Source organism: Artibeus jamaicensis, unplaced genomic scaffold (assembly GCF_021234435.1).
Source record: "Artibeus jamaicensis isolate MK-2021 breed Jamaican fruit bat unplaced genomic scaffold, CSHL_Jam_final contig_548, whole genome shotgun sequence".
In the NCBI taxonomy this organism is placed as follows: Eukaryota; Metazoa; Chordata; class Mammalia; order Chiroptera; family Phyllostomidae; genus Artibeus; species Artibeus jamaicensis.
The window spans coordinates 11129104-11141747 of NW_026521883.1; the positions used below are offsets into that span (position 1 = coordinate 11129104).

The 12644-nt window shown below is 46.9% G+C and overlaps 2 protein-coding genes across 6 annotated transcripts in view; one reads left to right on the forward strand and one right to left on the reverse strand.

Annotated features, from left to right (window-relative positions):
* TLN2 (talin 2) overlaps nucleotides 1-11437 on the reverse strand; it is a 409343-nt gene extending 397906 nt beyond the window's left edge. For 3 of the 5 annotated variants that reach the window (XM_053670053.1, XM_037151006.2, XM_053670051.1), the window contains exon 1: nucleotides 11338-11437. The gene's annotated coding sequence lies outside the window, so the exon portion shown is untranslated. Of the gene's footprint in view, nucleotides 1-367; nucleotides 451-9838; nucleotides 9859-11337 lie in introns of those variants that run through there. The other 2 variants (XM_053670049.1, XM_053670050.1) reach the window with 2 other exon arrangements.
* The window catches only part of LOC119053441 (translation initiation factor IF-2-like), a 54068-nt gene extending 41935 nt beyond the window's left edge, over nucleotides 1-12133 (forward strand). Inside the window, exons 2-4 of the mRNA XM_053670136.1 lie at nucleotides 9777-9923; nucleotides 10222-10732; nucleotides 11367-12133. Coding sequence (XP_053526111.1) covers nucleotides 9777-9923; nucleotides 10222-10732; nucleotides 11367-11731 — 1023 coding nt within the window. The 3' untranslated portion in view covers nucleotides 11732-12133. The remainder of the gene's footprint in view (nucleotides 1-9776; nucleotides 9924-10221; nucleotides 10733-11366) is intronic.
* Nucleotides 12134-12644: the final 511 nt, after the last annotated feature.

The window sequence follows — 12644 nt, forward strand, 5'->3', positions numbered from 1 at the left end:
GCCACCACGGAGCACAGGGTGCCATGCACATATGGTCACAAGGTACATGTCCTCGTGGAACAGGTGGGCTTCCAGATTTCACATGAGAAGATGATGAAACCAGTTTCTAATTACTTCCTGTTCCCAGTGAAATAAGCCAAGTCGTCAGCTGATAGTGCGGTGGGGACCGAAACCCAGTGGACCCAGCTGTGCCGAGGGTTTCCCTGGAGGTTTGTGGTCGTAAATCAAAAGCAAAAATGATACAGATGGCTGTGCGTTTTCTCCAGCCAGGTTCATCAGCCTGGGGCAGAAGGTGGGTTGTTTTTCAGGACAGTAAGAGGAAGGGAGAAAGGGTGGAACGAGTGGACAGTGTATGCAAGTACCTCACCTGTGGGGGGTGGTGATGAGGACAAGAGAGGCGATGGATGACAGACAGTGAAAAAGTGGAAGGGTCCCCGGGTCAGAGGCTCTGCTAGGGTGCAGGCCAGGCAGACTGGGTGCTAAAGGGAACAAGACGGAAGAGAAAGGTGAGAGTCGGCCTAGAATGCTTGTCAAGGTTTTGGAGGAGGTACAGTTATTGGTCCACAACCATGTTTTTTAAAAGACGGGTTGTAGATTCAGTGGGTAGTAAAGTCAATGCTGTGGGTCATGAGTAGCAATTTTTCTAATGAGACAATAAAAGGTGTGAGCACATTACACCTAGTAAGGGTAATACTGTTTGGGGAAACCTGTTTTAGTTGCATATGTGTGTCTGTTTTGGGTTACCATGTAAGATGTATTTCTCCTGTAAGTTGGGGTTCAGTAACACTTCAAGGGCATCAACACAAGCTTTCTCAACCTTGCACTGCTGGCATCTTAGACCACGTGCTTCTCCATTGGGGGAGCTGCCCTGTGCATTGCAGGGTGTTTACCAGAGTCCCTGGCCTCTCCTCACTAAATGCCAGCAGCACCCCTTCCTCACCTCAAGGTGTAAGTGACAAAAATTTCTCTAGGCATTGCCAAATACACTCTTGGTGACAAAAAATGCTGAGAACCAGCTGTCTATAGGTAACCAGGAGAGGAACGGCTGAAGTAGAGAAAGACAACGGACAGAGAGCTGGTCAAGGGCCTGCGTCGGGTGGACTGTCTATGCAGATGGTCAAGTCTCCAAAATGCTGACGGTGGGACAAAGGAGCAGGATCTGCAAAGAATGAAGCAAAGTGACCCAGACAATTCTCTTCCCTGGCTACGCACTAGAATCACCTGGAGAACTGGCCCCCCAGTGCCCAGGGCCCACCCCCACCACCTACATCAGAATCCCCAGGTGACTGCCATGTGCGGCCGGGGTGGACCCACTTACAGAAGGGCCCCATCCCTCCGTGGGTCCTCCTTCACGGAAATTTCCCTCCTGTTCTGCTTACATACACCCCTTTACCATGACCAATTTTGCTGTTTATAACTTATATGTGAACTTGCTAGAAAATAAAAGGCACTTAAATTAAGTAGCTAAAAACAGAACAACTGTTTACTTGCTAAAGAATCCTGGAATTAGGGGTATCCACTGGCAGGGAGGGGGAGCCTTGCAGGGAGTCTCTTGGTCTTGAGCTGCAGGTCTCCAGAGCTTTTCAAGGACATCGGGACAAGCGATGGGCCCCCAGGGGAAACAAGTGCTTCTGTGTCACTCGAAAGCATTATTAGAAATGTGTCCCCTCTGGCCACACTGTGATAAACACTTGTTGAAATTAATGGCTTTGGCACTTAATCTCCTCAAAAAAAAAAAAAAAGAAGTGCCAATGATCAGATCACAAACACTTAAACATTGTTTGGATGTTTAAAAAGCAGTGGATGGAGGATCCACTGTTTTTAAAGGTTGATTTTAGCAGTAACTGCCAAGAACTCAAATTTTATCACGTTCCAAAAAATCACATTAGGAGGCAGGATTGAAAATGATACAGGCGGAGCGATCAGCTACACTACAGATGGTGTGCGAGGAGACCTGGGTTCCAACACCAGCACAGCCTTTCTGCTACGGCGGCTCTCCGGACCTGGGACCTGAAAACCACGTTTCCGGAGACGCTGCTGCTAACCAGAAGAGGGCCCACCCAGGACTGAGACCGGGCTTCCCTCCGAGTGGGCCCGAGAAAGCCAAGGAAAAGGAGAGCGCTGGCTAAGAGCTGTTGTGAGCTTTTACATTCACTGCTCTCCCAGGGCAACGGCTTTTCCTGAAGCCGTCCTTTACACTGACGGAACTTACCAAACGCTGGGAAATCTCAAGATTTTATAATATAATTAACTGAAAGTTTCCAAAGAGATAAGCGATCGTTGTAGGCATCAGAGAAAGCAAGTGTGGTATCGCCCAGCTTCTGTTTCGAAAACGGTTCCAGATGAGTTACTGTTCATTAACCAAATAATATTTTTTAAAGTATTTTCATACAGAAAAGATGGTATATTTGAGCACACAAACCATTCAAGGTGTATGTGGAGCAAGTTCATCACCTCTGCTCCCCACTGCTACTTTTAAACAATATTAAGTGTTGCCTTGTCCTTCCACATCTTTCTCCAAGGTCATAGGCCTAGGGCTGCTTCTTTTTAAATTCAGAAAGAGTCCTGGCCTGGGAGTTCACTTGCTTAGAGCACTGCCCCAATATACCAAGGTCGTGGGTTCAACCCTGGGTCAGGACACATACAAAAATCAGCCACTAAATACACAAATAAGTGGAACAACACATCGATGTTGACCCCAACTCCTCAAATCAATCAGTAATTAAAAAAAAATAGAATCATACTACATATGATATTCTGCAATTTGATTTTATTTACATTTAGTATATCATGAACATTCTTCACAAAGTAATCCATATATGGGTATACATGTATACTCTATTTTATTCATTCCACTGATAGATATTCATGTTGCTTCTAGTTTATTTATCTAATGATCCTACAACAAACACCCTCACACACAGGTCCTTACATACTGATGCCTTTTACTTCTGTAAGATGGGACTCCAGACATGGGACTGCTGGGTCATAGGGCGTGTGCGCTCCAAACTTTCACGGAAACCGTTTCCCTTAAAGTCTGCGGCGATTCATATTCCCACCAAGAGTCAGAGAGTTGCCCCCGACACATCCAACAGAGGATGCTACCAACCTTTTAAAAATGTGAATCAACTGGATGTACAGAAAACATGACTGTCTGTCTGGTTTTTAATTTGCATCTCCCCGACCATTACAGACGTTGAGAATCTGTTCACACTTACAGACCATCAGCATCTCTTCTCTCAGAAACTGCCCTTTTACATCCTCTGCTCATCTCTCTGTGGTGCTGCCCTTCATGTGCTATTTAATCACACACCCACCCCACCCTGCACACACCCAATCTATTAGATACATAAAGCACAGAGACTGCCGCCTCCTAAACACTCAGTGTGTGGGGCTGGGGCAGGGAATGCCTTCTCAGCATCAAGTACATGGTAAGCCCTCAAAAACAACCGCTGAGCAAGTGAATAGCTGACATGGAGAAGTTTGTTAAGGCTGCAGCTAGATGACTAAAGAGGAAATATAAATATTCATTACTTGCTCTACATATTCAGAACAGCATCACTTTGGCTGAAATTAAGTTATTAGTTAAGAGAAAAACAAAACCCTAGTGCTGGCACTGATTCTGAAAATCCACTGTGGGATGGGAGGCAAAGGAGCCCAGTGTTAATTCACAGCTCACACTGACACATACTAAAGGCCCTCCCAACCCAAACATTTTGTTCCCAGGCTTGTCCACCAGTCGCCATTCAGACAGCACCTGCCGCCAAGCCCAGCGATGCTAGGATGGTCAATGGACAGGAGAAGCCTTCTTTAAGCATTTTGTGTCTTTTTTCATTTTCTTATCTCCAATCCCCTCCAAGATTTTTTTTAAACCTTTCAGGAGGGCCTGCAGGGCAAGTTTGACAGAGTTCAGATTTCTTAACTCTTTTAACTTGAGGCAAAACATCTGGTTATACCCATCATTTACCCCCATTATTTGTAATAGTTCTGTTTGACTTATGTTTTAACTAGTCTCCTCATTAAGTATAAAAGTAATACGATGAAAAAGTTCTGGGGGAAAGTACTATAATTAAAAAGGCACCAGTAGGGTACGTTAAACTGTAATTCTGGCCCTGCTTATTAAGTTTTCCTTCTTGTCCTTAACATTTTTTTTGTAACCAATAAAAATAACTCTGAATTATTTAACATTTTTTTTTTGGTATTTCCTGTATTGGCCAAACACCACCCCAAATCTCCAAGCAAATATTATGACTCAAAAGTTCTGGAGCAATAATGTCACAAATCGCACGTTGTAGACCCTGTCTCAAGAGCCTGGGCATTGCTGCACCATGATGACCCACACACCACACAGCCCGGTAAACTGACGGGCTAGTCTCCAAAATGCACAGGCACTTTCTAACCTTTTGAAGTTACAAAATCTTAACAAAAACAAATGCAGGAACTTTGATCAAGCCATGAAGTTATAACAGTCAGGCAAGAGGCAACAAAGCATAATTTATAACACTTTGTTAAGAAAGGCATGAAAAAAATTGATACCAATTATAACATCTCTGTTACAAAGGATCATAAGAGACCACTATGAACAACTGCATACCAACAAACTGGACAACCTAGAAGAAATGTATCAATTCCTAGAAACATACAACCTATCAAGATTGAATCACAATGAAATAGGAAATCTGAACAGATTGATTACTAGCAAAAAGATTGAAGTAGTCATCAAAAAAACTCCCAAAACCAAAAGTCTAGGACCAAATGGCTTCACTGGTAAATTCTACCAAACATTAAAAGGAGAATTATACTAAACCTTCCCGAATTTTTCCGAACACATTTTATGAGGCCAGCATTACCTTGATGGACATAGAGGCAAAAATCCTCAACAAAATATTAGCAAACTGAATTCAACAATACACTAAAAGGGTCGTATGCCATGATCGACTAGGATTTACTCTAGGGATACAGAATGGTTCAATGTCCACAAGTAAGTCAATGTGATACACCACATTAAGAAAAAGAAGAATAAAAAAATCATATGATCATCTTGACAGATGCAAAAAAAAGGCAGCTGACAAAATTTGACATCCATTTATGATGAAAAAAAACCTCTCAACAAGGCAGGTATAGAGGGACTGTACCTCAACATAATGAAAGTCATATATGATAAGCCCACAGCTAACATCATACTCAATACTTTTAGCTTTTCACAACTGAGAATGAGGAACAAGACAAAGATGTTTACTTTCACCACGTATATTCATTCAACATAGTATTGGAAGTTCTAGCCACAGCAATCAGTCAAGAAAAAAAATGGCACCCAAATTGGCATGCAAGAAGTGGAACTGTCATTGTTTGCTGATGGTATGATACACAGAGAGAACCCTAAAGACTCTACCAAAAAAACTATTAGAACTGATGAATGAATTGAGTAAAGTAACAAGGTACAAAATTAATGATCAGAGATCAGTTGCATTTTTACACACTAATAGAGAACTGTCAGAGAGAGAAATTGAGAAAACAACCCCATTTACAATTTCATCAAAAACATAAAATACCTAGGAATACATTTAACCAAGGAGGTAAAAGACCTATAACTTGGAAAACTATAGGATGTTGCAGATAGAAATTGAAGAAGATACAGATAAGTAGAGTGATGTACCATGCCCATAATTAGCACTGCTGAAGCATCCGTGCTGCCCAGGGCAATCTACAGGTCCAGTGCAATCCCTGTTCAGACACCAACAACATTTTTCATGGAACTAAAACAACCCCAGGTTTCTAGGGAGCCCCAGAAGTCCCTGAACAGCTGTAGCAATCTTGGGAGGAAAGAACAGAGTTGGAGGTGTCACTCTGCCTGATGTCAAACTGTACTGCAGGGCTGCAGTGGTTGGGGCAGCACAGTACAGGCATGTAGACAGACACACGGATCAAGAGGACAGAATAGAGAACTCAGAAATGAACCTACACATGTACGGTTAATCTATGATAGAGCAGGCAGAAATATACAGTGGGGTAAAGACAGTCTCTTCAATAAATGCTGTCAGGAAAACTGGACGGACAAACGCAGAGGAGTAAAGCTGGATCACTTCCTTGCACCATATACATGAGTAAAGTCAAGACGGATTAAAGACTTGCATGTAGGATCCCCGGCAATAAAACTCCTGGAAGAAAACACGGGCAGGGGAGTCTTTGATGTTGCTCTCAGTAATATTTTTTTGGATGTGTCTCCTCAGGCAAGGGGAAAAAGGAAACAAATGTAACTATATCAAACTAAAAACCTTTGCACAGTCCTGGCCAGGTGGCTCAGTGGGTTGGAGCACCATCCCATACAACAAAAAGGTTGAGGGTTCAGCCCCCACCCAGTACGGGCATGAATGAGAGAAACCAATCAATGTTTCTCTCCCACACCTACGGTTCTCTTTCTTACGGTTCTCTTTCTCCTTCTCTCTCCTTCCCTTCCTTTCTCTAAAATCAATTTTTAAAATGTATCCTCAAGTGAGGACTTAAAAATAAAATTCTTTACAAAGAAATTTTTTGTACAGCAAAAGAAATAATAAAACAAAAAGACTGAGTGAGAAAAGATATTCGCCAATAATGTATCTGATATGGGGTTAATATCCAAAACATATAAAGAACTGATACAATTAACACCCCAAAACAAACCGTCCTATTGCAGCAGGGGCAGAAGGACCTGGATGGACATTTTCCCAGAGAAGACGAGCAGATGGTCATGTGACACATGAACATATGCTCAACATCGTTGGTCATCAGGGAGGTGCAAGTCAAAACCAAGGTGGGATGTCACTGCACACCTGCAGAGTGGCCATCGTCAGTAAATAACAGACAACAAGTGTCGGTGAGGATGTAGGGGGGAGCCCTCTGACGCTGCTGGTGGGATTGTGACTTGGTGTGGCCACCATGGAGAACAGTATGGAGGTTCCCCAAATAGGAGTTCCTCACTCTATGGAGTTGAAAATAGAACTACCATATGACAAAGCACTTCTGGGCACTTATCTGAAGAAACACTAAACACTAATTCAAAAAGACATATGCCCCACTATGTTCACCGTAGCACCATTTGCAAAGGCCAAGGCATGGGAACAACTTGGATATCCAGTTACTTGGATGCAACACCTACATACAGTGAAATATCGCTCAGCCGTAAAAAAAGAATGAAATCTTGACATTTGCAACAACATGGATGGACCTAGAGGGTATTATGCTAAGTGAAATGGGTCAGAGAAAATCAAATGCTATATGACTTCACTTCTACATGGAATTTAAAGAACAAAATATACAAACGGAAACAAACTCACAGACACAGAGAATATTTTTTGATGGTTGCCAGAAGGAAGGGGCTTGGGAGATCAGGTCAGGAAGGGGAAGGGGCTGAGATGTCAAGTCGCCAGTCATGGGGCTGTGAAGCACAGCATGGGGGGTACTGTCAGGAGTGCTGTGATGGCCGTGTGTAGTGTCAGATGCACGCAAGACGTGCCAATGTTATCATTCAAAAGTCATGTATCTGTCTGGTCGCTATGCTGTTTACCTGAAACTGGTGTGATATTGTATTTCAGCTGTCGTCAGAAATTATATATGTGAAATTGTGGTACATATATGGGGGGGAGTAGGTTAATAGTAATAATAAATAATTAACAAATAAATAATAATATAAGAATAAACTCTGTGGCTTAGTTGGTTGGGCATCGTTCTACAAAGCAAAGGGTCACCAGTTCAATTACCGGTCAGGGCACATGCCTGGGGTGTGGTTTGGTCTCCTGGCCAGGGAGCATTCAGGAGGCAACCGAGGGATGTTTCTCTAACATCGATGTTTTCTCCCTCCCTTCTACTCACTCTAAAAATAAGTAAAATTAAAAAAAATTAAGCTGTGTTTCGTGTGCTCACAACTGTAAACCTACGTCTGCCCATTCTGTACACAATGGGATATTATTCAGCCCTGAAAGAAATCCTGCCATTCATCACAACGTGGAAGGTCCTCAATTAAAAGTCAATCAAACAGAGAAAAGCAAATACTATGTGATTTTTTTCCTTACATGTGAATTTTTTTAAAAGTTCAAAGATACAGAGAATAAATCGGTACTTGCAAGAGGTTGGGGTGGGGTGGGATATGGGTGAACTATTTTTTTAGCTTAAACGAATTGAATTTAAAAATTTTAATAGCTAAATTCATGGTAGAAAACTTGGGAATGAAGATTAAAAGGTTTACAGTAAAACTTTATTTCAGCTTTACTGAGTAAACTTTCCCTTTTTAGAGTTAATTTTTATTGCATAATGTTTAACATATGCATTAAAAATGGCTTGTAGGTGTTTAATGATGCATAATGCTAAGTAAACATATCTGTAGGTGTGGAGTTTTTTAGCACAGCTGTTACAAATTTAGATTGTTCGCCACCTGTAACCATCTTTCCCTGCTCCTGGGAACTAAGGATACACTGGCAGGGAGGAGTGGAGGAGTAGGGGGATCCGTGTAGTTTGGAGATATAAAAGACATAAACTGGGCTGGAAAGTAATACACGCGCGCGCGCATGCGCGCATGCACCTCTTTGTAAAACATGATTTCACTTCAAATACTCTAGGGAAGAGCTCTTAAGGAAAAAAAAACAAAAACCCGAACAAGCAGAGTTAGCACTAGGTGAATTCAGAAAGACACACATACGCCTATGCCTTGTAAAGAATGTGCCCAGTATTCATTCAACCGGGTCAAATAAACAAGTGCGCCTTCCCTGTAGAGGTGGACACAACACCAATGCCCCAAAGAGGGATGCACAGGCGGAGGAAAACCAGTGACGTCCCCAACACAAGGGGCCCTGTGCTTCTGCGATTCAGGAGGGGCCTTGGCATAATGGATGGACGCACTCTCTAAGTGATTTCTCTCCTAAATTAGTGCAGTATATTAATGCTAATTTTAGATAAATGTACCTTGGGCTCTGGGTGTTTTCCACAATTCTAGGGCTCAATGAAAAAAAAATAGTACCCGAGCAGATATTCCTTCTCTCTCATGGCCACTTGACAGGGCCAGGGCCCCTTGTTTTTTTTTTTTTGTTTGTTTGTTTGTTTTTTTGTTTTTAATAGATATCCCAAATCAGCAATCAAAGAAGAATGGCTGACATTCACAGTGAAGGCATTTGATGAAGCGGGCAAGAGAGGAGCCGTGTAACCCCTGACATCACAGGGCACCTCTCGGAGATAAAAGCTTTCCCTCCCTCCCTCCACGCGCAGTCCCCGTTTCTGTGGTTCCCCTGAAGCCTCTCCCGTGATGAAGCCCCAAAGTGCTGACATGCCCTCAAATACTACAGCATCATTTCAGTAAGAAGCCAAGGAGAAAGACTGGCATGTTCCTGCATTCAGTGATTGAAGGTCAGCAAACACGCCCTTCCCCTGCCCCTTCGCAAAAACCACAATCTATTTCAAATGTGAAGATTCCCCTGTCAGTCACTCCTAAGAAGTCGCCAACTCCAAGGCTGACGACTTGGAGAAGGGACGACAGCGCGCAATCTGACCAATGCCCCAACTCAGCACACCCAGGTGCTAGCAGACCCCAAAGTGATACTTAGAGCATCAGGGTGCTTGCAGTTCGAGGGTCCATTTCTCTGGGGCCTCAACACTACCCTCCTGTCTTTAGCTGTGTCTTGAACAACGCCAACACCTCAGCTCATTCCTCCCTCGCCTTCTGGAAATAACCAGAGGTGAGGTTTCACCAGACGACACAGGGATTCTGAATCAACTCCCTTCTTCAAGTTACCTCGGCTCTTCGCCGGCAGCAAAAACCCAAGTTGCCCGACTCACCGCCCGAACACCCAACTTCTGGAACCGCCCCTCTTACCTCGCCAGCACCAGCTGGCAGCGCGGCGACAGCAGAGCACGCAGCCGCGGGCGCTGCTGCTGTCGTCGCCCCAGCCAAGGAGGCGGTATAGGAGGCTCAGGCTGGTCTGCGGCCCGGGGGCGACCAAAAAGGAGGCCCTCGGCCCTGAACCGCGAACTGGGTCGTCTCTTCTCCCGCAGGGAGTAAGGTCGCGCGCCTGCGGGGAGCCCCGGCGAACCACCAGGCGCCGGGGAAAAGCTCTGCACCCCGCGCCCGGCCAGGGGACGCCTCCAAGCGCACTGCTCCCGCGCTCAGCGAAGCGCCCTGCAGCTGGGGCGGCTGGCAGAGGGGCGTGTTCCCTGAGCCTCCGAGCCCAAACGAGCCCAAACGCCGCTTCTGGGTAGGACAGGGGAAGGGGGCTAACCGAGCGCGCAGTCCCTGACGGTGACTCGGGCCCTCAACCCAAGCCGGCCTGGCGACGCGCTGCAGCCCGCGCGCCCTTGCGGGGACAGCCGCTGAGCTCTTTCTGCGCGGCCGCCTCCGCGCCGGCCTCGGTGCCAAACTTTCCCGCAGAAAGCCGCTTGTGCTTCTCGTGCGGGGGCGCCGCGCTATCTCCTGGGCCCAGAAACTGTTCGCCCCCTCCCCTCCGCAGGCAAGACCCACTGAAAATATGGCGCCCTCGAACATCGTTCCTCGGTCCCCTCAGGGAATCTCGAAATGCCAGTCTCCAGGACCCCTGGCTCCCGGTGGACGCGAAATTTCAGCTCGTGAGGCCAGAGAAGGAGAGCGCGCCGCTAGTCCAGTGCGACACTGCATCCGAATTCAGCGGCACTAAATCCAAATCCTGCTCTCTCTCGGTCAGGCGCTACCCGCGTCCCTCAGCGGCCAGCAGTTTGCTGGTGGCGAAATTGCCAAGTAAGGGGGAGTCGTGGACTAGGCAGGTATGAGAGTCCGGGATTGGGGAAGGGGCTCGGCACCAGCGGGCTGTCTTTGCTCGGAGCCTCGGCCGGAGACTTGTTTGCAAAGTGGCGCTGGAGTCAGGGCGGACAGTGCTGGAATGAAGCCGCTCCCCCCGCGCCAACTCTCCTGGCGCGGGGGCCCGGCCGGGGCCGAGGGGACACTCCAAACAGGCGAGGCCGCTCTTCAAAGCCTAGTTACCGGAAACCCAGCGGGAGCTCCGGAGGGGACCGGCTGCCCACGGTCAGGAATCGGCTCTCGGGCGCCGGCTGTGAGGCTGTTTGCAAACCGCTGCGCCTGGGTCGAGTGCAGTGAAACATACATGTGCAATAGACAGGTGCATTTATTTTATTTTATTTTTATTTTCCTGCAGAAAGCCTTCCTGGAACATCAAATCTGGGAGCTTTGCGCGTTTTTTCTCCTGCATTGGCATCACTCACGCGATGCAAAAGGAAAAAACCACCCACATTTTCCTTCTGTAGGGAGGGAAAAGACACGAGAAATTCATGCAACGTGCATGCAGCTGGAGTAGGAGGAAAACCCGAGTGAGCCGTGCGCCTTACCGGGGGATGCATTTACTGTCTCATTGCAGAGCGCTTGCCCGGGAGTGCAGCCGGCGTCCCCCCCGCGCGCCCGGCGACCGCTCCGCTCCCGCAGCCGCAGCCGCTTCAGACACTGCCGCCGCCGCTGACTCTGGGCGCGGAACAAGAGCCGAGGGCGAGCGCGAGCGCACGGCCCGCGAGCGCAGGGAGGGCAGGAAGCGCGTCATCACTCGGGGACGGCGCGGCCCCGGTGGCTCCAGTCCGGCCGCCGCTCGGCACGGCAGTGAGGCTGGGCCGGTGCCGGCGCCCGCGAACCCCTCCTGGGTCTCCCTCCGGCGGCCGGGTGCTGGGAGGATCCGCCGGGGAGGGCGGCACGCCGGCCTGTAAGCTGCAGGAAGAAGGGGGCGCCGGGTGACCCCGGCTGCCCTGAGTGCGAGCTCTGCTGTGTGAAGGGGTTCGGTTGGGGTGGGGGAGGCGCAGCATCTTTCGGAGTGGGGCCCCTGGGTCTGCAGAGCGCCTCGCCCGCCCTCGGTTCGGCCCGGTGGAGAGCGGGGGGCAGTTCCAGCAGGAAGACCTCGGCGGACCCTGAGGTTCCGCTGCGATTCCGTTGGCGGGAACTTGGAGCAGGACTGTGCACGTGTTGCACACCGCAGACCCTGAAACGCTGCCGGTCAGGCGTCGCTTAGGTTCATTTCGAGAACCTAAGGCTTTACGGGTGGGGGATGTATTCTATTAAACTCATGAGATAAAAAATGCTCTCTCTACCGTGCCCTTGCATAAAGTCATTTATATACTTATTAAATTTACCCCGTCATCAGGAAGTGTCGCAGCACGACATGAAACTATGTGAAGGTGATTAAGCAGAAAAGGAGTCAAATAACAATACACTATGTACCATATGACCCCAGTTTTCAATACTGATGTATGGGGAAAGGCAGAAAAGAGTGAACATGTAAGCACCTGGACGTTAACTAGGTCTCTCCGTGATTGGTGGAATTGTGTGTGATTTTATTTTTCTGCTTAGTTCTAGCTACTGATTTTTCTGTAAGAAACATTATTTTGATAAGTTTTTAAGTAAGAAAAAGCCTGGTTTTCCTCCCCTTATTCCTAGTACAAAATGCCCATAATAGACCCTTCTTCCTAAGAAATAGCAAGTCTCTTCAGTTACTCATAAATGAAACTAGTACAGTTGTATGTGTGTGTGTGTGTTCATCAGAGCATGAAACTGCTGTTGCTATAACTTGGGGAGTTGATTTTGTAAATTGAAACTATCTTGAAGAAGTCCATTGCGGCACTGGATAAGGCTGGACATTCTGTAAGAACAATAG